Below are 26,069 nucleotides of genomic sequence, written 5' to 3' on the forward strand. Positions count from 1 at the left end.
GAGGAATGTTTGATGGCTCTTGGACTGCTATAGCAATAGAAATGATTAAGATGAATTCAAAGAAAAGTATCTTGAGAGCTTAATTCTCTGTCATGATTCTTCAAAGAATGAAAGCGTTCAGAGGAACGAGGAAGGACTCAAATGAGAAAGCATTTCAAATGTTGAAAGACCTGGACAGAGTAGATGTGACAAAGTTGTTTCCCGTTTGGGGGGGTGGGGGGTTGGTGTCCAGGTGAAGAGGGCACAACTTCAGAGATGCAGAGGATTTTCTTTATCTCGAGAGTGCTGAACCACTGGAATTTCCTGCCTCTGGAGGATGTGGGGGCTTGGTCACTGGGTTTATTTAAGGCAAAGATGAATATGTATCTGAATAGTCAGATTTTCAAAAGTTATGGGAGAAAGCAAAGGAGTGGGGCTGAGTGGGAGAATGGATCAGTTCATGAAGGATGGTGGAGCAGACTTGATGGGCTGAATGGCCTGCTTCTCCTATATCTCATGGTCTTGTGGATATGGGCCACAGGCAGACAATTGGGGCTCCTTAGAGTAGACGACTACTTTGTCGGCAAGGACAGGTTGGGCTGCAGAGCCTGTTTCTGTTCTGTAAAACTCTGACTCTTTCAACAAAGTGAAGTGCTTGGAGGAAAAGCAGGTTAGGTGAGCGTCCTGCAATTTCAGAGGAGCAATCAAAACAGAAGGAATAGCAATAATTGGTTTAGATTCCCTTGCCACCACAAATACTGGCTTGAAATGAAGATGAGCTCTCCCTTACTGCAAGCACTTTCTCAGAGAGCACTTTCTTTCCAATGCAATGAAATGCTTATGAGTGTATCTTGTTTTGCCAATAACTCCTTTTTATCTGCTTTTTTTGCTTAGGAACATGGAGAGTTGATCGACTCGGTGCAGGAGCTCAGTCAGTCGGTGAATAAGCTCTTCAGCCTGGCTGGAGGCGCAGTGGACAGATGTGTGAAACTAACTGACGGGCTTGCATTTTGCAGCTTGCTTAAAGCTCTCAAGGGTCTCTTCTCAAAGTGAGTTTCCTTCTCTTATCACCACATGCTACCTTACTGTACCCCTGTCATTTGGTGATCATGCATTGCTTTGTCATCTGGTGATCATGCATTGCTTTGTCATCAGAGCTGTGTTGTCCACTGGCCATGTTGCTTGTATAAACAACTGATACTCTTCTGCTTTGGATGTTACATTGCACATTCTAGCCTTCCTTCCATTAGCCTTTCCAGGATTGGGAATGCAACCTAACAATCCAGAGGATTACTGCTGAGATCTTTCTCTGTGATGGCTTGCACTGATTGCTGAGGTTTAATTTTTTTATCCAATTTAAAAAAAAGATTCATATAGAGTAAGCATTTGGATTGTTCACATTTTCTTATCCCATGTAATACTATGTTCCATCATGTGATACCTCTAAGATTATTGGTTTGCGCAACACCTTTGCAGCCCTAGCGATTGGGACTAGGGTTCGAGTCCTGCACTGTCTGAAAGGAGTTTGAACTTTCTCCCGACGTCTGCATGGGTTTTCCCTGGAGGCTCCAGTTTCCTCCAACCATTCAAAACGTACGGGGGTGTAGGTTAATTGGGTGTAAATTTGGCAGCACTGATCTGTGTGCCAAAATGGCCTGTTACCATCTTGTATGTCTTTTTAAAAAAAACACAGACACATCTGAATGAGGCATGTGCTACATGGTGAGGAGACTGCAGCGCAGGTTCTCCTGTGTTATGTTTGGGGTGTCTGCTCCTGCCTGATGTTTAACTCTCTCTGCTCTAGGTATGTATCCGACTTTGCCAGCACTCTGAAATCCATCCGTAGGAAATGTAAACTGGAGGAAATTTCCAATGAATTCTTGTTCCACGAAGACTGGACTGCCTTCCAAAACTCTGTCAGGTAGGCCAGTGAGCCAGTACAGAACAGGTGTTAAGAGCCCAGAGGACCCCAAAACCCAGCAACAATAGAAATTCACCAAGACAAATGGTATCCATTTGTCCAAGCAAACAAAAGTTGCTTTTAATTTTCTTTAAACATAAAAATAGGATCAAACTTTAACTTATTACTATTAACTTAACCTAACTTGACCCCCTCCCCCCTTCTAATTCTAAGTGCATGTGTATGTAATGTGTATATGTTCAGGAAAGTTCTTTGATTCACAGTACAATCTCACTTCTCACTCCTCCAAGTTCACCGGTATTAGGCAATTCTTATACTGTGCACAGAATTTAACATTTGTGAATTTTCACCAGGCTCTGGTGCTTAAAGGTAAATGGTTACCGCTTAGGAAGGTTCTTGTTGGTTTCAGAGAGATTTGTTGCTTGTTGGACACACACACACACATACACACACACACACACACACAGATTTCCTCCAATCAGCCACTACAGTGTCTTGCCGAAGAAACTTCCCCCATCATGGGTTTTCCAAATGATAACCTCTTCTTCCAGGTCATCACAGAATTCCTCTTGTTTTCCTTATTTCAGAAGAAACACTCTAGCCAGTCATTTCTCTTGTCAGGACTACAAGGGATTTCAACAGGCTGAATTCAGAACTCATAATCCGTCTTCAAAATGGGTTTTCAGCAAGCCTGCCAGCTTGCCATGTTGTAGCCTCCAAAAGCTACTGTAGAACTGACCTCTCTCTCTCCTCCCCAAAGAATCACATTTTTTCTCTCTCTGCAAAACCACATGGTCCCTCTTAGAACAGCAAACTGCAACCAGACATTGCTGGCATCGGAATAAGTTTCTGAGCCTGGACATCTGTTGCTTTAAAGACAATAGTCCATTTATTTCACATCAGTCCAATTAATGCCTACTTGTGAAATCTCCATAGGCATTCTTCAAAGTTTCAGTAAAGTCACTGTGGACATGAAGCGTCTGCTTATGCACAGCTCTTGCATTTCAAATGAGATGTCTTTTGTAAAATGTTAATGTCTGTTTGTGAAGTGACCTACACTAAACCCCCCACAATCTATTTCTTTTAAAGACTTATTAATATATAATATAACCCGTAACAACAGGATTCTCACCTCAATCCGTCACTGCACTTCCACCTGCTTGATGGCAATGCAACTTTGTTTTTTTCTAAATTTTTTTATTTTTCACACTATGATTAATCAAAATACACACAAACATTTCCCTCTTGAATATACATAGTGTCATTTTCTCCCCTTTCCCCCCCCCTCCTTCCCACCCCCTCCAAACCCATTAAATGTTCAACATAAACAATACAATAAACTCATTAAACAATGTCATCACACAATGAAAATAAACAAGAAAATTGTGTCATCTACTTTTACACACTGGGTCAGTTAATTTCATCTTCTTCTCATTCTGTCATTTTAGGGGGTGGAGGTCCACGGTAGACCCTCTCTGTTGTGTTCCATGTACGGTTCCAAAATTTGTTCAAATAATGTGACTTTATTTTTTAAATTGTATGTTATTTTTTCCAATGGAATACATTTATTCATTTCCATGAACTATTATTGTACTCTCAGGATCTCTTCTGATTTCCAAGTTGACATTATACATTTTTTTGCCAATGCTAAGGCTATCATCCAGTTTAAGGCCTAATTCTTTACTTCTTATATTACTTAGAAGAAAGATCTCTGGATTTTTTTGGTATGTTGCTTTTTGTGATTTTATTTAATATCTGATTTAGATCTTCCTAAAATTTTTCCACTTTCTCACATGCCAAAATTGCATGCACTATTGTTCCCGTTTCCTTCTTACAGCGAAAACATCTATCTGATACTGTTGGATCCCATTTATTTAACTTTTGGGGCGTGATATATACCCTGTGTAACCAATTATATTGTATCATGTGTAACCTCGTATTTATTATATTTCTCATAGTTCCGGAGCATAGCTTTTCCCATATTTCATTTTTTATCTTTATGTTTAGATCTTGTTTCCACTTTTGTTTGGGTTTGTAGCTTATTTCATCATTTTCTTTCTCTTGCAGCTTGATGTACATGTTTGTTATAAATCTTTTAATTATCGTTGTGTCTGTAATCACATATTCAAAGCTGCTTCCTTCTGGTAACCTCAGTCTGCTTCCCAATTTGTCCTTTAAGTAGGTTTTCAGTTGGTGGTATGCAAACATCGTACCATGAGTTATTCCATATTTGTACTTCATTTGTTCAAATTATAATAAATTATTTCCCAAAAATTAATTTTCTATTCTTTTGATTCCTTTTGTCTCCCATTCTCTAAAGGAAAGGTTATCTATTGTGAAAGGGATTAGTTGATTTTACGTCAATAATAATTTTGGTAGTTGGTAATTTGTTTTTTTCCTTTCAACATGAATCTTCTTCCAAATGTTGAGCAGGTGGTGCAGTACTGGTGAACTTCTATGTTGCACCTTCTCCCCTATTTTATCTAGCTCTATCTTGGTCCAATCTGGTTTTTCCCTTGTCTGATAAAAATCTGATAGTTATCTTAATTGTGCTGTTCTATAATAATTTTAAAAGTTTGGTAGCTGCAAACCACCTTGTTTGTACCATTCTGTTAATTTATCTAGTGCTATCCTCTGTTTCCTGCCTTTCCATAAGAATTTCTTTATTTTCATATTCCTTATATTGAAATAGGTATTGTATCCTTGGGAAGATATTAATTTTAATGCAATTTACCCTTCCTATCAGTGTTAGTGGTAAATCTTTCCAATGTTCTAAGTCATCTTGTAATTTCGTCATTCATGGCTGATAATTTAATTTGTATAGATGGCCTAGATTATTATCTAGTCTAATACCGAGGTATCGGATTCTTTGTGTTTGCCATTTAAATGGTGATTCTTTTTTAAATTTCATGTAATCCGCATTATTCATTGGCATCGCTTCACTTTTATTTGCGTTGATCTTGTACCCCGATATTTCTCCATATTCCTTCAATTTCTTATGTAGTTCTTTTATTGATATTTCTGGTTCTGTTAAGTATACTATGATGTCATCTGCAAATAGACAGATTTTATACTCCTCTTATTTTTATCCATTTTATTTTCTGTTCTTATCAGTTCTGCCAATGGTTCTATTGCTAACGCGAACAGTGAGGGAGATAGTGGATATCCCTGCCTAGTTGACCTGCTTAATTTAAATTGGTTCAATACATATCCATTTACTGTCACCTTCGCCATTGGACCCTTATATAATGCTTTAATCCAATTAATATATTTCTATGGTAGATTGAACCTCTGTAATACTTTGAATAAATAATTCCATTCTACCCTGTCAAAGGCTTTCTCTGCGTCTAAAGCAACAGCCACTGTTGGCGTCTTATTTCCTTGTATTAAGTTAATGAACTTACAGACATTGACCATTGTTCGTCTTTTCTTAATAAATCCAGTTTGATCTAGTTTTACTATTTTTGGTACATAGTCAGCCAATCTGTTTGCTAATAGTTTTGCTATTATAATCTGAGTTAAGTAGAGATATTGGTCTACACGATGCTGGTGTTAGTAGATCTTTCCCCCTCTTTGGTATTACTGTAATTATTGCTGTTTTACATGAGTCTGACAAGTTTTGTGATTCTTCTATCTGGTTCATTACTTCCAGGAGAGGAGGAATTAGTAACTCTTTAAATGTTTTATAGAATTCTATTGGGAGTTCATCCTCCCTAGACGTTTTATTGTTCGGTAGCTTTTTTAATATTTCTTGTATTTCCTCTATTTCAAATGGTTTTATCAATTTGTTTTATTCCTCTTCTTGCAATTTTGGTAGTTCAGTTTTAGCTAAAACCTCATCTATTTTGTCTTCTTTCCCTTTGTTCTCAGTTCGGTATAATTGCTCGTAGAATTCCTTGAAGTTTTCATTGATCTCTGTTGGGTTATATGTAATTTGTTTGTCCTTTTTCCTTGATGCCAATACCGTTCTTTTAGCTTGTTCTGTTTTAAGCTGCCAAGCTAGTATTTTGTGCGTTTTCTTTTTTTTCCTAGCTCATAATACTTCTGCTTTATTTTCATTATGTTCTTCTCCACCTTGTACATTTGTAGTGTTTCGTATTTTATTTTTTTGTCCGCAAATTCTCTTCTTTTTGTTGCATCTTCTCTTGTTGCTCGTTTTTTTTCTGTACTTACTATTTCCCTTTCCAGCTGTTCTATTTCCTGATTGTAGTCCTTTTTCATCTTAGTTACATAACTTATTATCTGCCCTCTGATTAAGGCTTTCATTGCATCCCGTAATATAAATTTGTCTTTCACTGATTCCGTATTTATTTAAAAGTACATTTTAATTTGACGCTCAGAATTCTCTAAATTCCAGTCTTTTATGTTTCTTTTCATTTCTTTGGCTTGGCTTCGCGGATGAAGATTTATGGAGGGGTAAATGTCCACGTCAGCTGCAGGCTCGTTTGTGGCTGACAAGTCCAATGCGGGACAGGCAGACACGGTTGCAGCGGTTGCAAGGGAAAATTGGTTGGTTGGGGTTGGGTGTTGGGTTTTTCCTCCTTTGTCTTTTGTCAGTGAGGTGGGCTTTGCGGTCTTCTTCAAAGGAGGTTGCTGCCCGCCGAACTCTGAGGCGCCAAGATGCACGGTTTGAGGCGATATCAGCCCACTGGCGGTGGTCAATGTGGCAGGCACCAGGAGATTTCTTTAGGCAGTCCTTGTACCTCTTCTTTGGTGCACCTCTGTCACGGTGGCCAGTGGAGAGCTCGCCATATAACACGATCTTGGGAAGGCAATGGTCCTCCATTCTGGAGACGTGACCTACCCAGCGCAGTTTGATCTTCAGCAGTGTGGATTCGATACTGTCGGCCTCTGCCATCTCGAGTACTTCGATGTTGGAGATGAAGTCGCTCCAATGAATGTTGAGGATGGAGTGGAGACAACGGTGGTGGAAGCGTTCTAGGAGCCGTAGGTGATGCCGGTAGAGGACCCATGATTCGGAGCCGAACAGGAGTGTGGGTATGACAACGGCTCTGTATACGCTAATCTTTGTGAGGTTTTTCAGTTGGTTGTTTTTCCAGACTCTTTTGTGTAGTCTTCCAAAGGCGCTATTTGCCTTGGCGAGTCTGTTGTCTATCTCGTTGTCGATCCTTGCATCTGATGAAATGGTGCAGCCGAGATAGGTAAACTGGTTGACAGTTTTGAGTTTTGTGTGCCCGATGGAGATGTGGGGGGCTGGTAGTCATGGTGGGGAGCTGACTGATGGAGGACGGATGTAGCATGGAGTTTAATCTCCATGTATATGTTCTTGGTAGGATGTCCTCCAGTTCTATTTCTAATAACAGGGGTGAGTGATCAGATAACAATCTAGCTTTATATTCCCTTTTCCTAACTCTCCCTTGGATATGGGCTGACAACAGGAACAGGTCAATCCTTGAGTATGTTTTATGTCTACTCAAATAATATGAGTATTCCTTCTCCTTTGGGTGTTGTCTCCTCCATATATCCAAAAGTTTCATTTCCTGCATTGATTTAACCATAAATTTGGCTACTTTGGGCAATGCAACTTTGTTGTGCATATTCCTGACTTTGCATTTGTTTTCAGGTATCCTCCCACTAGATTGCCATTGTATCTGAAACCCAACTTTCATCACTGTTGTCACCATCCCTCAGCTTCACCCCTGACAGCTGTGCCCTACCAATAAGATCAAATGTTATCTCTCCATTCATTGGGACAGAAAGCAAAGTAACATTTTGTGTCAGGGTCTCTTCATCAGAATGCAAAAAAAATAGGAGGGGTGCATTCTAATCTGCAGAAAGGAAGGGTAGAAAAATAATTAAGGGATTACTTGTAAGATTATAGACTAAATAAGCTATAATCACGGTAATATTTGTTTTAAAAACTGGCAGTTTTCAGCATCTTGCTAGTACAACATCCACAAACGTTTCCTCCCTGTTCCTTGTTTGATTTTGCACACCTGCAGTTTTTTGCTCCATTTCTCTCTCCTCCATTTTCTCTAATGCCAACTAATTTGTTTGGCATCTCGTACTGGATGAGCAGAAACTTCATTTACCCAAACATTGGGAAAACAATCCTGATCGTGGATTGTGTACTCCATTGCCTGCTCTGACAACCATCTAGAAATGAACTGGACCAGCATCGTAGTCTATCTCGAGTTGTGTTCTGGTCTTCACATCCACGTTGTCATTAAGATAAATTATTTCCTGAGTCATCATCCTATTTTGACTCCCATGTCTTGATTTTAACATCCTTGTCCTTTGGCATTTTCCGATCCCCTGACAGCGTTCCCATCTCTGTAATTTTCCGATCCCCTGACACCGTTCCCATCTCTGTAATTTTCCAATCCCCTGACACCGTTCCCATCTCTATAATTTTCCGATCCCCTGACAGCGTTCCCATCTCTGTAATTTTCCGATCTCCTGACACCGTTCCCATCTCTGTAATTTTCCGATCCCCTGACACCGTTCCCATCTCTGTAATTTTCCGATCCCCTGACGCCGTTCCCATCTCTGTAATTTTCCGATCCCCTGACGCCGTTCCCATCTCTGTAATTTTCCGATCCCCTGACGCCGTTCCCATCTCTATAATTTTCCGATCCCCTGACAGCGTTCCCATCTCTGTAATTTGCCTCCAATGCTCCTGCACCCTCTGCTGCCATAGAGACCCCTTTTCAAACTATTGGCAGCCCAATCTTCAGGTCTAAACCTCCAATACAATGATGAAACCTTCAGTGCCCGAGACCCTTCAGGAGCCCTTTCTTGTCGTCAGCACCTTCTTGAGTCCCAGCTCCAATACCTGGTTCGTATGAGCAAGTCTCCTATGGCCCACAGACTGGTGTGAGTCCTTTGACTCCAAGTTGGCCGCAACCACAGACTGTGTGGGTCCTTTTGCCTCTGAGCCCTTCGCTGGTCTGCTATCATTGTCACCTTCCTGTAGGGTTGTCTCCCACACTTCTTCTCAATGGTGGGGGGGGGGGGGGGTGGTTCTCACCGTTTCTGGTGCCCGATGCCAGTCTACTGCTCCGCTGTAGTCTGCACCCCTTGTGGTTTGCTGCCCAGCACAAGTGGCACCATCTGTGAAATGGTCACCATGCTTTCAACTTCAAACGCCAAATCTCTGTGCCCTCCCTGTCTGCTGTGTTGTACACCATTCTCATTTTAGCTGTAATTTTTTTATACCCTTCCTCATATTAATAGATAACTAGTTTGATGTAGGAGATGAACAAAATGTATTTTTTTAAAAATGAAAGACATTTTCAAACACATGTTCCAATGTTTGTCTTGTTTCAATGGATATGATTTAGTCTTTATGGTTCACTGTGGACTAGCCCTGTTTCAGGATCATTGTGCAGTTGATGGGCAGTTAGTTGTGCCGATGATTGGCTCAAATAGACCCAGTCGTTTCCACTCTCTGTGCTTTGGTGTGAACACTTCCTGCACGTGAGCTTGTATTTGACTAGTTCATTTTTAACCAATGTTTAAAATTGGTTCAGACCAACTATTTGATACTTCATTCTGTCCTTTTAAATTTCAGAATTATTGCAACCTGTGGTGAATTATTACGACAGTTTGGAGACTTTGAACAGCAACTGTCCAACAGGTTAGCATGAACAGTGTACGTGTATGTTTCCCTTATGGGAATTCAAGAATTGCAGGGATGGGATTGAAGCTAATGTCTCCGATATGCAGGAAAAGGCACGGTTAAGCTTGTAAGTCTGGTTATGAAGGGGTAAAGTCTGAGAATACATCATGTTGGATTATTTCATCCTCTCGAGTGACCCAATTCCGACCACCAGAAGGAGAGTTCTTGATTGGAATGCTTTTTGATTGATTTTTATCAACTGGTCACGATGAAATACCTCCATTTTGGGATTATATATCCAATCTTTAAAGGGTGAAGGTCCTTTAGGATAGAGGCTGCTTTCATAAGACATTACCTCTTGTAAATGTCTTTGATGGAGTGAAGACTGGTGCCCATGATGGCACAGGCTAAATTCATAACTCTTTTTCCTGTGCATCGGAGAGTAATGCAACCAATCAGAATGCTCTCCACGGTACACTTGTTGAAATTTGAAAGAGTCTTTGGTGGCGTGCCAATCTCTTCAAACTGCTCACGAAGTCTCGCTGCTGGTGAACCTTCTTCATGATTGCATCAACATGGAGGCTCTGGGACAGCTATTCAGAGATGTTGAAGCCCACGAATTTGAAGTTATTGACCCTTTTCACTGCTAACCCCTTGAAGAGGACTGTTTTTTTCTTTTCCGGACTTCATCCTGAAGTCCACAATCAGCTCCTTAGTTTTGCTAATGTGTTATTATGACACCACTCAACGAGCTGATCTATCTCCCTCCTGTACACTTCCTCATTGCTCTCTGTGATTCTGCTGATAACTGTGGAGTTATTGGTGTTTGTCAATGGCATTTGAATTGTGCCTGGCCAGATAGCCATGGGTATAGAGCGAGTAGAGCAGTGGGCTAAGCACGCATCCTTGTTGAGGAGACCTTGCTTTCGATTCATACTGACTGTCTTCCAATGAGGAAGTCAAGGATCTGGTTGCAAAGACAGGTGGGTGCAGAGGCCCAGGGCTTAGAGCTGATTTCAAGACTAATATATCCACCATCCCTTTGGCCCCAGCAATGACCAGCAGATTGGAGGTTCGTGCAAGGCAATCTTTCTATGCTCAGGCCTATTTTGCCTTTCACTGTATTAAGGTTGTGATGTGAGAGATGGGTATTAATTCTGTCACCAATGATTATCTAAGCTAGTTTGTGAGCACTTTTCCACTCCTTTGGAATCTCTCTTGCAGAATACTATCTACTGCAGGGAAATATTTATCGGATTCCTACAGTCCTCGTAGTTTGACCGGTATACAAGAAATGGGCTGCTCAGACAAAAAATTCTCTGCTAAGAATCCTTGGCAAGAATATAATTATTTACTGAAAGGAAATCTGAGTGAATATGCCAGTCTAATGGAAATGCTTTATACATTGAAGGTAAGACTCCAATTCTTATAAGAAATGCAACAGAGGACAAATTGAATGCCTTTGAAATGGTCAAGTACATTTGCATTCTCTGTGGCCGAGTCGACAAGCTAAGATTCTCCCCTGCTTTCCAGGAGAAAGGAACAGGAAACTATAACTTGCTCTCAGAACCTCGAGCAGCTCTGGCCCAGCTCAACCAGCAGGCACATCAGCTCGCCTTCGACTCTGTGTTCCTGCGCATCAAACAGCAGCTCGCACAGGTGCCCAGGATGGAGGTGAGGTGGGAGAAGAAACTGCTCAAATCATTTAAAAAAAAATTGTTCATTCATTGATGCCGAGACTCTCAATCCATGATTGGGTACGGCTTTAGGATGTACGATTTAAGCGAATAAGCTCTTTTGGGCACCAGCAATATCCTGAAAACTTTGGAGGTGCTCATTAAATTTGGCAAAGTTTATGGGGAAAGAAATTTCTGGTCAATCTTTGTCACATTTGTTTGCCATTTGTGACTGTTTCCTTTACTTAGCATTGTCATTAATTGTAAGCTGAAAATTCAATTGAAATTGCTTTATATTTCACGAGAGAGTTGAAGAAGATGGAGTGTTATAATGACCACTTCACTCCAGCAATTCAACCAGGTACTTCTGCTTTTTGGGGGTGCATGGGATAATTTCATTCTCCATGCAACACTACTTTTGGTGCATTGCAATAGAAGTTGGTTTATGTTGTTCTGGAAGTGCCATCACTTGGTGCTATCAGGGCAGTCTGAACTAGGATATCTGCGAGGTCAGTGAGATGGGTCCCATTGTGCTTGTGGCTGCCAACCTCCTGGATCAGCTTTCAAGAGAAACGCTGGGCTGCACACTTATAGACTCAACCATAAAGGAAGGCCAGACATCAAAATGGCCAATGAAGGAGATTCGTGCTATCACTTGAACAAGTTAGCATTTCAAATACTGTTTACCTCTCAGATTTAAGTATTGTTGATGGACATCTAATTGCTAAACAGAATAGAAAACTTGCCCGAATTGCATTTGAAAAAGATAGAAATGCTGATAAAGGTTTATCTGAATCACGAGTAAAACCAAAAAGAGTAATTAACGGTCAAGGTTCTAAATTAATCTTAAAAGAGTCATTGATAAAGTTTGGAAAATGCCTTTCCAGAATCTCTCTAAATTTGAGGATTCCCAAAACATATAGATTAGAGAAGCTTCAAAAATTTACATTTCTCACTTGGTGGATCAATATCTGCATAAAAACAAGATAATTTAAGTTTGGACATATGAGTTCTGTGTACCAACTTAAATTGTAATAAGCAGTGTCTTGCACAAAATGAGGAATCCTTCATCAAGCTGAGAGTTTGAAAATGTTCTGTTCAAATCTCGTACCCAATCACTCCTGATTCCAGCCATGGGAACTGATTTTAAATCCAATAAATTATAATATATACATGACCTTAATCCTCCATGAAAACAAAACAATAAATTAAAAATACAGATCAAGAATATAAGTGTTGACTTTAATGACATTTTGTTCTTTGTATTTATTTCGGGGACAGGAGGGAGGAGAGAGGGGTAGGGAAAAAATAGACTATGATATACACTATTGTTGGAAAAAATGTATTGTTTATTTGGATTTATACTAGTCTTTGAAAATCAAAACTAAAATATTGAAAAAAAAGAATATTAGTGTTGGAAATTCATGAAAAATCTGAACAAAATGTCTGCATCTCAGGAAAAAGCTTTAGCTTTTCCCACGTTGATAGCCAGACGAGCAATTTTATTGAAATGGAAAGATGATTCATCCCCTACTCATACACAGTGGTCACATGATGTAAAGCCCTATTTAAGTTTAGAGAAAATTAGATATAATATTAAAGATAGAAAGTTCTAATTTATGAGATTGTGGGCCCATTCTTAGAATTTTTTTATAACTGGAAGAATTAGTAATGATTGTGTGTTCTGGTTGTTCATCGCCTGTTCTCTGGGGGCTGTTAGTGGTTCCACATTATTGATTTTAAAAAATATTAATTATATAAGGTAACCTTGATTAGAGGGAGGGGATAAATTAGTTTTAGGTTTTAGCTTTTGTTCTTTTTCTTTTTTCATTAATTTTATACAAGTTATTTCAATCAACGGGTTTAACATGGTCGCATAGATCATTTCAATTAGAAGATTTTGAGGTATTATAATTATTGATCTGGTTTTATCTACTTTTTTGGCTTTTTTGTGTGTACGTTTTCGTATACAAATGAATTATTATGTAATTCTGTATTTATGCTTATATTTTAAAATAGAAAAAGGTAGAAAAATTACAAATGTGGTTTGTTCCCTGCTGAAATAATGCACATGTTGAGGTTATGATTGCATCACACCAATGTTTGGCTACTCTCTCACTCATACTTCGTTTTGCGTTAAGACTTGGAATGCAGGAACAATTGGAGAGACACTGACCGAGGATCTTCCAACATTTAGCCTTGCTCCCCTTGAATACATCAGCAATGTAAGAATCTAATTTTCTCAAACTAGTCCTTTATAAAAAAATTTATGCACATTTTGTTTCTGCCCTCATTCGTGTTTATCTTTTGCTAACAAAACCAGCATTTGTAGGCAATTCTTGCAAAGTAATAAGAAAGTAATTGTGAATTTCCTTCATGAGCTACAGTTATGGTAGTGAAGGTACTCTCACAATGTTGTTCAGCAAAGAATTCCAAGATTTTGGACCCAGCAACAATGAATGAACTGTGATACAGTTACACATCAGAAAAGGGTGGTGGGGGGGGCCATCTCATGAATACAGTATTCACAGGTTTGAGAGGTGCTGAGATAAGACAATAAGACATAGGAGCAGAAATAGGCTATTCAGCCCATTGAGTCTGCCCAGCCATTTAATCATGAACTGATTCATTTCCCCACTTGGCCCCACAGTCCGGCCTTCTCCCCATAACATTTGATGCCCTGGGTAATTAAGAACCCATCAATCTCTGCCTCAAATGCACCCAATGACTTGCCATCCACAACTGCCTGTGGCAACAAATTCCAGAGATTTACTACCCTCTGGCTAAAGAAATTCCTCATTGGGGGACCATTTGAAATGTTTCAATCGAATCCCCCCCCTCATTCTCCTAAATCCCAACAAGTACAGGCCAAGAGCTGTCAAATGTTCCTTGCATGATAACCCTTTCATTCCCGAAATCATCCTATGAACCCTCTCCAATGTCAGCACATCCTTTCTTAAACGAGGAGCCTAAAACTGTTCACAATACTCCAAGTGAGGTCTCACCAGTGCCTGATAAAGCCTTAACATCACATTCCTGCTCTTTCAAACCTGTGAATATTCTATTCCTCTTGAAATAAATGCCAGCATCACATTTGCCTTCTTCACCACTGACTCAACATGCAAGTTTATCTGCAAGCTCTCCTGCTCAAGGATTCCCAGGTCCTTTTGTATCTGGGTATTTTCAGTTCTCTCCCCATTTAGAAACTAGTCTGCCTGTTTATTTTTTTCCTACCTACCCAAGTGCATGATGTTGTATTTCATTTGCTGCTTATTCTCTGAATCCAAGTCCTTCTGCAGCCTCCCTGTTCCCTCTGCACTACCTGCTCCTCCACCTGCATTCGTATCATCTGCAAATGGCCACAAAGCCTTTTATTCCAGGATCTAAATCAATAATATACAACATAAAAGGAAGCGGCTCCAACACCGCGACCCCTGTGGAACATCACCACCAACTGGCAGCCAATCAGAATATGATCCCTGTATTCCAATTCTGCTTCCTGCCAATCAGCCAATGCTGGTGTGTTTCCTGTTATACCACATATTCTTGCTTCCACCAATTTGTTGAGCTCAGCAGTATAAGATGGTGGAGACAGAAAAGGGGAAGAAGGAAAGAGGAATGAAAATACTGCAGATTAGCATTCAAAAGGATGGGATTGTTCTGGGTGAAAATGGAGCTCTGTTGAAAGGAGAAGAGAGAGATTGCAGGTGCTGGACATGGGCACTGGAAGAACAACGTCACACAAGACCCTGAGATTCTTTTTCCTGCAGGCACGGCTGAATTATCACTAATTGGTAGTGCACAAAAAAAACTGTACACAGTGTATACATGTAAACAACAAAGAGCTGTAAACAGATAATGAATGTAAACAAACTACAATACAGAGAGAATTAAAAAAATCAATAAAGTGCACGTCAGAGTCCTTAAATTAGTCTCTGATTGAGATTGTTGTGGAAGAGTCTGATGGTGGAGGGGGAGCAGCTGTTCCTGAACCTGGTGGGGCGAGTCTTGTGGCTCCGAGACCTCTTTCCTGATGGCAGCAGCGAGAACAGACCGTGTGCTGGGTGGTGTGGATCCTTGACAATTGCTGCTGCTCTCCGACGGCAGTGTTCCCTGTAGATGTTCTCAATGTTTGGGGGGGGTTTTTGCCTGTAATGCCCTGGGCTGTGTCCATTACCTTTAGGAGGGATATTGGTGTCCCCATAACCAAACTGTGATACAGCAGGTCAGCACACTTTCCACCACACGTTTGTGGAAATTCGCCAGGGTTTGTGATGACATGCCAAACCTCTGCTGTAGACTCCTGAGGAAGTAGAGGCGTTGACGTGTTTTCTTCACAATGCCTTTAGTGTGTTGAGTCTAGGAAAGATCGTCTGAGATAGTGACTCGCAAGAACTTAAATTTACGCACCCTCTCCACCTCTGATTCCCCCAATGGTCACTGGATCATGCACCTCTGGCTTTCCCTTCCTGAAGTCAACAATTCCTAGTTTTTGTGACATTGAGTGTGAGGTTGTTGTGGGTGCCCCATTCAGCCAAGTTTGCAATCTCCCTCTTGTATACTGACTCGTCACCTTTATTTACACAACCCATTTCCGTGATATCATCGGCAAATATGTAGATGGTGTTGTTATTATACCAAGCCACACAGTCATAGGTGTGGAGTGAGTAGAGTAGGGGGCTGAGTGAAAAAGTGCTGCTGTGTTGTACGTGTCCTTTGAATTGGATCCAATTTAATACATGAGTGTAACCTTATTTGACTCCCAAGCAATTACACAAAAAGCATTCCCAAGCCAATGTCTTTGCTTGATGGTGTGTTTTGTTGTTCCCAGATTGGTCAGTATATCATGTCCCTGCCTCTGCATCTGGAGCCCTTTGTAACACAGGAGGATCCGGCACTTGAACTGGCACTGCATTCCGGAAAACTTCCATACCCCCCAGAGCAAGGTAAGGAGAAGCAAGTAATTAAAGGGTTAAGGAGCAAAGTCAAAGTCCAGATCCCCCATTGTTACGTTGGATGTGGAGCAAGTTTGAGAGAAATTATTAGGATTTTCCTGTTTCATTGAGGCAAGAACTACATGGTCCTCCTTGCTTCAGGCATTTCACTGCAAAAGCATTTGGTCTTCCAACTGCATGACCAAATCAAAGTCTCAACATTCGATCATTATCCACTTGGGATGAGTTCTGGTGGTGAGGTTCAAAGTTACCAAATTCTCAAATGTTAATACTGCATGCGAGTGCAGTTTGAAAGGGCTATGAGGCTTGTTCAAGAGTCTGAGTTTGACTTTTAAGCATCTTTTAATAATAAACTTGATAAGAAACGTTGAGAGAAGTGAGGGAAATGTAGATGAGGAAGGTAGGCGTGAGGTATTAATATCTTAGCTAGGCTGCTGTGGGAGGTGAAAGAGGAGATGGTTGGAGCCCTATCAGATTCTTAAATCTTTGGTAGCCACAAGTGAGATGACATTGACTGGAAGACAGCAAATGTAGATCAAAAAAGGCAGCAGGAAAAAGCCAAGTAATGACAGGCCAGGTGAAGAAATTATTGGAAAATATCTTGAGGGACAGGATTCAATCTACACTTGGAAAGACAAAGATTGATCAAGGATAGTTAGCACAGATTTAGTGAAGGAAGATCCTATCTGACTTACATTGCTGAGTTTTTGAAATGGTAACTAAGTGCAGTTGCTATAATTTATAGTAAAGCCATTGTGTGAAAGGCAGCTCTGAAAGGGTTTAAGTCAAGAGGGTCCAAGGCAAGTTAGAAAATTGGACCCAGTATTGGCACAGTAACAGGAGAAAGGGGAAGATGACCCAGAGTCAGTGATTGAAGAGCGAAGAGCCAGTGTCGGTGAGTGAGGAGCGGGGTCCCAGTGTCAGTGAGTGAGGAGCGGGGTCCCGGTGTGGGTGAGTGAGGAGCGGGGACCCGGTGTGGGTGAGTGAGGAGCGGGGACCCGGTGTGGGTGAGTGAGGAGCGGGGACCCGGTGTGGGTGAGTGAGGAGCGGGGACCCGGTGTGGGTGAGTGAGGAGCGGGGACCCGGTGTGGGTGAGTGAGGAGCGGGGACCCGGTGTGGGTGAGTGAGGAGCGGGGACCCGGTGTGGGTGAGTGAGGAGCGGGGACCCGGTGTGGGTGAGTGAGGAGCGGGGACCCGGTGTGGGTGAGTGAGGAGCGGGGACCCGGTGTGGGTGAGTGAGGAGCGGGGACCCGGTGTGGGTGAGTGAGGAGCGGGGACCCGGTGTGGGTGAGTGAGGAGCGGGGACCCGGTGTGGGTGAGTGAGGAGCGGGGACCCGGTGTGGGTGAGTGAGGAGCGGGGACCCGGTGTGGGTGAGTGAGGAGCGGGGACCCGGTGTGGGTGAGTGAGGAGCGGGGACCCGGTGTGGGTGAGTGAGGAGCGGGGACCCGGTGTGGGTAAGTGAGGAGCGGGGACCTGGTGTCGGTGAGTGAGGAGCAGGGACCCGGTGTCGGTCAGAGAGTGAGGAGCGGGGACCCGGTGTCGGTCGGAGAGTGAGGAGCGGGGACCCGGTGTCGGTCGGAGAGTGAGGAGCGGGGACCCGGTGTCGGTCGGAGAGTGAGGAGCGGGGACCCGGTGTCGGTCGGAGAGTGAGGAGAAGGGACCCGGTGTCGGTCGGAGAGTGAGGAGCAGGGATCCCGTATTGATGAGTGAAGAGCAGGGTCCTGGGGTCGGTTGGGGACTGGGGACCCGGTGTCAGTTGGGGAGAGGGGACGCGGTGTCGGTTGAGGAGCAGGGACCCCGTGTTGGGTGGGGGAGCGAGGAGCGGGGACCCTGTGTCGGGCAGGGGGCGAGGAGTGGGGACCCCATGTCGGGCGAGGAGCGGGGACCCCATGTCGGGGAGTTACTGGGCATAGAGCGTTAGTGTCATTCTGTGGTGACCTGAAGGGGGATTCGGTGTTGTCCTGTGGTGAGTTGGTGGTCAGTGTCAGTGATGTGAATGCAAAATCATTGTAGAGGAGTGTGAAGGCAGCCTGGATCTGGGAAGTGAGCTTCTCAGTGTGACCCAAGGAGAGAGATGACCATCTGCAAATTCTGCTGGGAAACAATACAACTCTGCCTTGGAAGTGAAGCCGGTGCAGGTCTTTGTAAGAGTTGTGAGATGAACTTGTGTGTAAGACTGAATATGAGCAGGTGTAGTCTGGGGTCTAGAATAGTTGCAATTTTGGCATGGTGTCGACATTTATGTGAGGAGGAACAATTAAGTATTTGTGTTTGGAGAGAAGCAGGTGAATGGAATAATTAAATATTCAGTTGAATTAGCAATAAATGTGGACCGAATACAATAAAATTTGCATGGCTGTTATCAGTTGGCGGCCTCTTGCTGATGAAGATTGCCTATTTGCTCCACTTATGCACTTCATATCTCTTCCAGGTGATGAGGTACCAGAACTGGACAACATGGCTGATTACTGGCTGGGCTCCATTGCCAGGGCAACGATGAATACTTACTGTGAATCCATTCTCCAGATCTCCGAGCTTACCCCACATGCCACCAAGCAACTCATCACCGACATTGGTGAGTGACTTGTAAACAATGAGCAGCATTCATATTTTATTCATCGCTTCATTACAATGCAGGAAGTGGCTGATGGGCACCTCATGCATTGTGCTTGTTTTGAAGAACCTGATCAGTACCTTGATTCTACTACACTTGCATCATAGACCTGAATAGGAATGTTTTTCTAAACTTCAATTTCTTATTTCTTTCAGCGGTAAGTATGCTCTCACTGTAATAGAAACAAGCATTATGCATCCCCCTTCCTCAACTATTGAACTTCTTATTTTCCATAGCTATTTCTGATCTCTGAAGCTGATGTTACTTTGAGTCTTCCTTTAGGTCACCCTGTTGCTCTTCTCTGCCCTGATGCTACATTTGTACAAGGTATCATTAAGTAGCTTTGCAATTAATCTTCCTGCATATATTCCTGTTCCCAGATTACCTCAGCAATGTCATGGATGCTCTTGGCCTGCAACCATCCCGAACTCTGCAGCAGATCGCGACGGCCTTGAAAGCGAAGCCAGAGGAATTCAGACAAGCTGCCAAGGGGCTCCCACGGAGACTGACTGGTGCCATAACAGCCATGAGAAGCATTCAGTACTGACCAACAGCTAGACCTCTGCAGTGATATTGTGGACACACACTTTACATCCTTTGTTTTTTCATTCTTATTGAGGAAGACCATAATTCTGCAAATCTGGCAGATCAATTGTTGAGAGTCTTCTGTCCTGATATGGTGAACTTAGTAATTGAAGCTTTTGACACTAAGTATCAATCTGCAGTCAGGTTGAAAAGGCCAGGATTGGTAAGTCGAGTATTGCTGATATCTCTAGGTTAGGGAAGAGGAAGTTGAACAACACCATGATCCACAGATGACCACCAACTCAGTTAGTCCTTCGATGCTGATCCTTGGAGGAATTGTACCTGCAAGAGAATGATCCTGGGTAGCTTATGTGACTGAAAATGAACCACAGGAGTGCATCAGAGGAGATCAAGAGAGCCAATGTCTTCTAAAGTGGCGGTAGAGAAACTCACAGTGGTGATAATATGTTGAGGAAATGTTTGTGGGTGTGTTTCAAGTGATGTTCAAAGTTCTCAAGGCTGGAATCACTCTTCTCATTGTAAATGACTTTGGAGAGAGGCGGTTACAGTTTCCCTCTTCATAGCCTTCCTCGACATTGGCTGAACAACAACAGGAGAATATACCACTGACCAAAATTGTGCAAGATGGAAAGGCATGGTTGCACGATGCTATGAAGACCCAATTAAAATGCTCGAGGGCTGGTGGGAAAAATGAGATATTTTGGTCTGTGTCGACTGCTGTCATTGGGTAATTCAAAAGTGGGAGTATTTATATTTTGTTAGCATTAAGAAATAAAATAAATTACCATTTTTTTAAAAAAAATGCGAGAATGTACTAATTTATTCTTGTGACAGAGTATATAAATGTGTTTTGGGAGATAAATTGGGAAAGGTTTGTTAGAGCAGGTCACACACAAGCACTTTAAAACAGTTTTTGCAGGAGCTTTTACAAGAGTGCTCAGAGATTTCAGTAATGGAGTGTTATTTGCAGAAGGCAACAAATGTATCAACAGGCAGCTCTGGAAAAAGAATTTACTGTCTGGAAGGTTGTGTGATCTTTGTAGGCAGAGAACAGAAAAAAAACAGGCTTTGCTCTCAGTCGGAGGGAGGGAGAGAGAGGAGAGACACAGACATCAGTTCCAGAGTGTTACAGCCAGCAGATCATAGCTGGGATTTGGACAGGACATGCTGGCAAGCTTTTGGAAGACTGCCTGGTCAAAGCCCTTGTGGTTCATGCAGGAGGAGAGGACTGGCTGTCTGGTGTTTCCCTTGGAATAGGAGAAACTAAAAGGAACTCTGTAGTGACCTGAAAGAAAGCGGTTATCATCTGGAGAACCCGAAAGGGGGCAAGTTTTGTCAGCAAGACACTGGAGTGACTGATTAAAAAGAAATCAGTTGTGGATGTCCTGGAACAAGAAAACTCTCTGAAAACTAACAAGAACCTTCCTGAGGGGTAACCATTTACCTGTTAAGCACCAAAGCCTGGTGAACTTTATTAATGTTAAATTCTGTGCACAGTATAAGAATTGCCTGCAAACAGTGAGATTGGACTGTGAGCCAAAGAACTTTTCTGAACTTACACACACATGCGCTTAGAATTAGAAGGGGGTTAAGTGAGTCAATAGAGATAAGTTAAAGTTTGATTCTATTTTCATGTTCAAAGATATTTAAAAGCAACGTTTGTTTAAGTAACCCTTTGCCGTGGTGAATATCTATTGCTGCTGGGTTTTGGGGTCCTCTGGACTTGTAACATTCTGAGATTGTCCAACTTCTCATTGAACATACTCTCCAGCTGCTGAAGCTCTCTGAAGTTTCAACTCTACTGTGATATCCTTCTTACCTGGCTCTGTGTTGAGTTCTTCTGAAGGCACTGCATAATTGGAAAGTTTTTCCAGTGTCGGACAGTCTGCAGCTTTGGACAAGTCTGGATGGGATGCTCTGAGGGTATGGGTGTCCTGGAGAGTTGTGTGCTCCTTCACTTTTTTTGTATCCAGTATGTATCCAGGATGGTGGTTGGAGCTGGTTTGTGGAGAGTTGGCATGCATTTAGATGAAGATACTATTTATTGTCATGCATAAACAGAAATGGAATATTACACAAAAATGCCTTTATTCAAGATTATTTTATTGTCATGTGTGCCGCATAATACTGAAAATTAAATTTCCTTAGTCCACCGGAAGGCAGACAAAGATTTGCAATCAGTAGAAATTGCCCCCTACAATCAGAGAAAGAGAAGTAAATGAGTGTTCCCTACCCCCTCCCCCCCCCCCCCCCCCCGGGTCACTGAATGCCCATGGCTTTGCCTCTAGCACTCCCGCAGCCTCCACAGCCTTCAGTCCAAACCCAGCAACCTGAGCTCCAGATACACAGCTCTGACACGATCAGGAAGCCTCCAGCACCCTCTCACATCTCTGTTCGGATACCTGGTGCCTCTCCAGCAGTCTGCAACCTGCTGTGAGTCCTTTGACTGCAAGTCGCCATTCCTCTGGCAAATATAAGGCAAACAAAGATTCACCATCAGTATTGCCCAGTGTTCATTACAGACAGAAAAAGAGAAGCAAAAGAGTCTGGATTTGCCTCCATAGCTGCACGAAGCCAGTTCAATTCAAACTATCGGCAACCTAAGCCCAGATCCAAACCTCTGACACAATGAGGAAGCCTTCAGGAGCCTTCCTTGCCATCAGCATCCTCTCGAATCCCGGTTCCAAATCCTGGTTCTAACAAGCAGCAACCTGCATCTTGGTGTGAGTCCTTTAACATCAAGTTAACCGCAGCCCACAACCTTTGTGGGTTCCTCGTCTGCAAATCGCCAACAGCTTGCCACCTGTGTTTGTCTTTCAGCTGCACAGCCCCTCACAAGTCTGCCACCGTGGTTACTGTACTTAGTGTCGTCTCGTCTGCTTCTCCTTCTCAACATGCAGTGCACCAGTCTGCCGCTCCCCCAGAGTCTACAACTCCTCGAGGCCTCTGCCAAACACAGGCGCCGCCATCTTGGTCCCAGACCCGTGTCGCAAGATTTCAAATGAAACACTGTTGGCTCCCTTACCAGGCCATTTAAAGCCTGTACAGAGCCGTTGGAAGTAGGACTGAGTAGTTGGACCCTGCAGGGAAGTGCTGTGTCTCTGCTCCCAGCTCTCCCTGGTCCACACTCGTGGAAACGTCGCCATAACAGAGGAATTGAGAGAAAGGAATGGAATCTTTACAGAGGACAGGGTGTTGTAACGTCACAGAATAGCAGCAATAGAAATTCACCAAGACTTATTTTTAAAACTATATTTATTAATAATATAACAACTAAACTTAAGCCCCAACTATGCACGAATATACCTATGTGTGTGTGTGTGTGTGTAATACTCAAACCATTCCAGGAACAATTCGGGAAAGTAAATTCAAAGTTCAGTCTTAGAAATGATGTCTTTATATTTTTTTATAATAATTTGCTTGATTTAAGAACAGCCTCTTTAGTTTGGATCCAGGAGCAATTTGATTAATAGGGACCTCCCTTTGTGCATAACACTGTTTCAATTTAAAGTGGTCCATAGAGTACATTTATCTCAAGCTAAATGATCTCATTTTTATTCTGATACAAATGATGTATGTGACAAATGTAAAATTGTGGAGGCTTCCTTCGTTCGCCTATTTTGATTTTTTCCTAGTCTAGAAAAATTTTGGAAAGATATTGAATTCTCAAGGTTAAATTGAAACCTTGCCCTTTAATTGCTCTGTTTGCATTATTTGATGATGTTTTATTGTCTTAATTTCAAAACCAAATTTTATCTTTTACTTCATTGAGAGCCATATTGATCAAATGGAAGGATAACACTTCACCTACTTGTACACAATGGTTAAATGATATTATATCCTGTTCAAATTTAGAAAAAATTAGATACCCATTAAAAATTCAAATACTAATTTTTTTATAGTCATGGGGTCCTTTTATGGACCATTACCATAATCTAAAGACGAATCTGAACTTTGATGCTGTGTTGTCAGTTTCCGAGTTGTCGTCACTTGATACCCACTTTAGGTTTTTTTTAAACTTGCTAAATGGAAGGGGTTTTGACCATATGGGTTTTTCTTTCTTCTGCAATTGTATCGTAAAACGTAACTGTATGGTTTAATTTTGTATAATTGTAAATTTCAACAAAAATATTTGGTAAAAAAAAATCAACTCAAACTTTTAAACTGACCTTCAGAAGTAATTATGAAGGAGGTGAGAGAGCCTGTGATCAGACTTGTTGAGTTGCTTTCAGAGAACTGTCTTTTCATATGAATGATTGTCACATCTCCCCTCTTCCTTGCATAGGGAAAGGAAACGTGTGACTTCCACTATGCTTCCAAACCCCAGGCAGGGGTCAGATGAAATGACCATCAAAATGGTCACAATCCAAATGCAGGAATCCTCCTGCTTCCTTTACCCAGATATTTATCAAAATGACTATTAGTATGGTCACGGTGGGTCAATACTTCTGACAAGGAGAACTAGCAGAAGTGTCCATTTCACTCAGTCACCCCATCTTTGTGTCTTGCAGATCTCTGGTTGCTCAGTAATCAATCCCGCTTCTTCAAGTGTCCCAATCACATTACTTTCAATCACATATCTGGTTCTCCTGAATAAACACCATTGTTCTCTTGTCTTACAGAACATTACTCTGTTTACAGTCAATATTTAATGGTGCCTTTCTGTCTGTGAGCTGTGAAAGGTTTTGCTGTGAGAAGTTTGCAGCCTGTGTTAACCCTTAAAGTGGCACATAAAAGCAGGAGCTCGTAATAATGTGAAGAGGTGTAGTCGAGGTAGCTGTGAGAGTTGGTGGGTTTGTGGATGTCTGTCGCGAGTTTGTCTCCTAAGATCGGGAAAGGGGAGAATGTTGCTAGACGAGCCAAGTGAATTTGAGGTCGGGGTGGAAGTTGGCAACAAAGTGGATGAAGTTGACGAGGTCATCGTGGGTACATGAGGCAGCACTAAAGAAGTAATCGATGTAGAAGAGGAAGAGTTGAGGGGCCTTGCCTATGTAGGGCTGAGGCATGGATTTCTCCATGTAACCAACAAAAAGGCAGACATAGTTGGGGCCCATGAGGGTACCCATGGCTACCCCTTTAACCTGGAGAGAGTGGGTTGAGTCAAAGAAGAAGTTACTGCGAGTGAAGACAAGTTCTGCCAGCCGGAGGAGGAGGGTGGTGGTGGAGGGGGATTGGTTAGGTTGATTGTCTAGAAAGAAGGGAAGGGCTTCGAAGCCTTCTGTATGGGGGATGGAGGTGTATAGTGATTGGACGTCCATGGTAAACTTGAGGCGGTCGAGTTCAGGGAACTGGAAGTTGTTGAAGTGATGGAGGGTGTGTGAAGTAACCTGGATGTAGCTGGGGAGGGACTGGTCTGGGGGGACAACACAGAATTGAGGTAAGTGGATACAAGTTTGGTGGGGCAGGAATGCACGGAAATGTTGGGTCTGCCGGGATATTTGCATTTGTGGAACTTGGATAGGCAGTAGAAACAGGCAGTGTGGGGTTGGGAAACAATGAGGTTGGAGACCTTGCTAGAGAAGTGATGAAGTCAGATATAGTGCCTGAGATAGTAGTTTGGGGGGTTCCTGTTGAAGGAGTAAGTAAGTGGAGGTGTCTGAGAGCTGCTGTCTGGCTTTGGCCAGATAGAAAACTGCGCCACACCACAATAATGCCACCCTTGTCTGCGGGTTTGATGGTGAGGTTGGGATTAGTGCGGAGAGAGTTCAAATGTGTCTACCACAGCAACAGGTCTACATCAGATGCAGTACTTGCGCGAGCCTTGATTGACGGGTGGACCCAGGACCAATGTGAACCCATATTGACAAGTGGTTACATTGGTGTGCAAGTGGTTCGGACAGGCCCCCTAGGCTAAGCCTACTACCACCTGCTACTGATGAGCAGAAATTTTGCCTTGTCCACAGGAAAAAGAATCTCAGGGTTGCATGTGATACCATGCATGTTCTCTGACAATATATTTGAACTTTGAACAACAAGGTCTGAAGGAGCAGATGTTAAAGGATACTCTGAAACTTGGGGAAGCTAATGCAAGGGTTTGTGGGGAAGGAATGGAATCTAAAATCCTGCTGCCACTAGGCACTGAGGGGCTGGGTCCTGTATAACAGCCCCTCAAACACAGTGTGTGTGTTGTCCAAAGAGGCCATAAATGGCATTGGTGCTTTGCATGTAGAATGTAGATGTGAGAACACAATACATGTAATGAAAGCTCTGCATTGTTATGTGTATAGTTTAATATGAATAAAGCGTTTCTTTGAAATTAAAAAAAAATCCTCACCATAGGATCTTTCCAAGCAGATATAGCAGATCTCTGATTCAATACTGACCGTGGGTGTTTTGAGTGTGGAGTTTGTGACGGAGTTGATTTTCTCTACATGTCAGAGATGTGAGTTAAGCAGATTAATTGGACCCAATGTGTAAGTGAGCAGTGGACTCTGGGAACAGCTGACAAGAATTTCAGAGAATAATATGATTAGTATAGGTTTTGTGCAAGTGGATTTTTGATGGTCGGTGTGGATTCGGTGGGCTGGACCGGCTATTTGCACACTGTTTTCTTCTATGACATTTCCCATTTTGCTGCTCAATGCTGCTTCTAAGGGGACTCCCAACCAATGTAACCAGGGAGAATTGGTTTCAGCAGTGAAGATCAGGAGGCATCTCAGGCACCAGGATCTATCTGCTGGCATCACTACTTCCCACAAGTTCCAAGTCAGTGACTGTTCTAACATGTCCACAGTGGCTATTGTTTATAACCTGGACCTTCGTGGAAGTGATTGTTCACAAGAGTTTCCTCCTGAT

The 26,069-nt window shown here is 42.5% G+C and overlaps 1 protein-coding gene across 4 annotated transcripts in view; it reads left to right on the forward strand.

The window, feature by feature from the left end:
- cog7 (component of oligomeric golgi complex 7) overlaps positions 1-20,076 on the forward strand; it is a 62,061-nt gene extending 41,985 nt beyond the window's left edge. For all 4 annotated transcript variants that reach the window (XM_069906328.1, XM_069906329.1, XM_069906330.1 and 1 more), the window contains 9 exons: positions 874-1,028; positions 1,784-1,900; positions 9,435-9,500; positions 10,707-10,893; positions 11,016-11,156; positions 13,300-13,383; positions 15,990-16,104; positions 18,546-18,689; positions 19,109-20,076. In XM_069906328.1, coding sequence (XP_069762429.1) covers positions 874-1,028; positions 1,784-1,900; positions 9,435-9,500; positions 10,707-10,893; positions 11,016-11,156; positions 13,300-13,383; positions 15,990-16,104; positions 18,546-18,689; positions 19,109-19,275 — 1,176 coding nt within the window. In that variant the 3' untranslated portion in view covers positions 19,276-20,076. The remainder of the gene's footprint in view (positions 1-873; positions 1,029-1,783; positions 1,901-9,434; positions 9,501-10,706; positions 10,894-11,015; positions 11,157-13,299; positions 13,384-15,989; positions 16,105-18,545; positions 18,690-19,108) is intronic.
- The last annotated feature ends 5,993 nt before the right edge of the window (positions 20,077-26,069 follow it).

The sequence above is a fragment of the Narcine bancroftii genome, chromosome 12 (assembly GCF_036971445.1).
Source record: "Narcine bancroftii isolate sNarBan1 chromosome 12, sNarBan1.hap1, whole genome shotgun sequence".
Lineage (NCBI taxonomy): Eukaryota > Metazoa > Chordata > Chondrichthyes > Torpediniformes > Narcinidae > Narcine > Narcine bancroftii.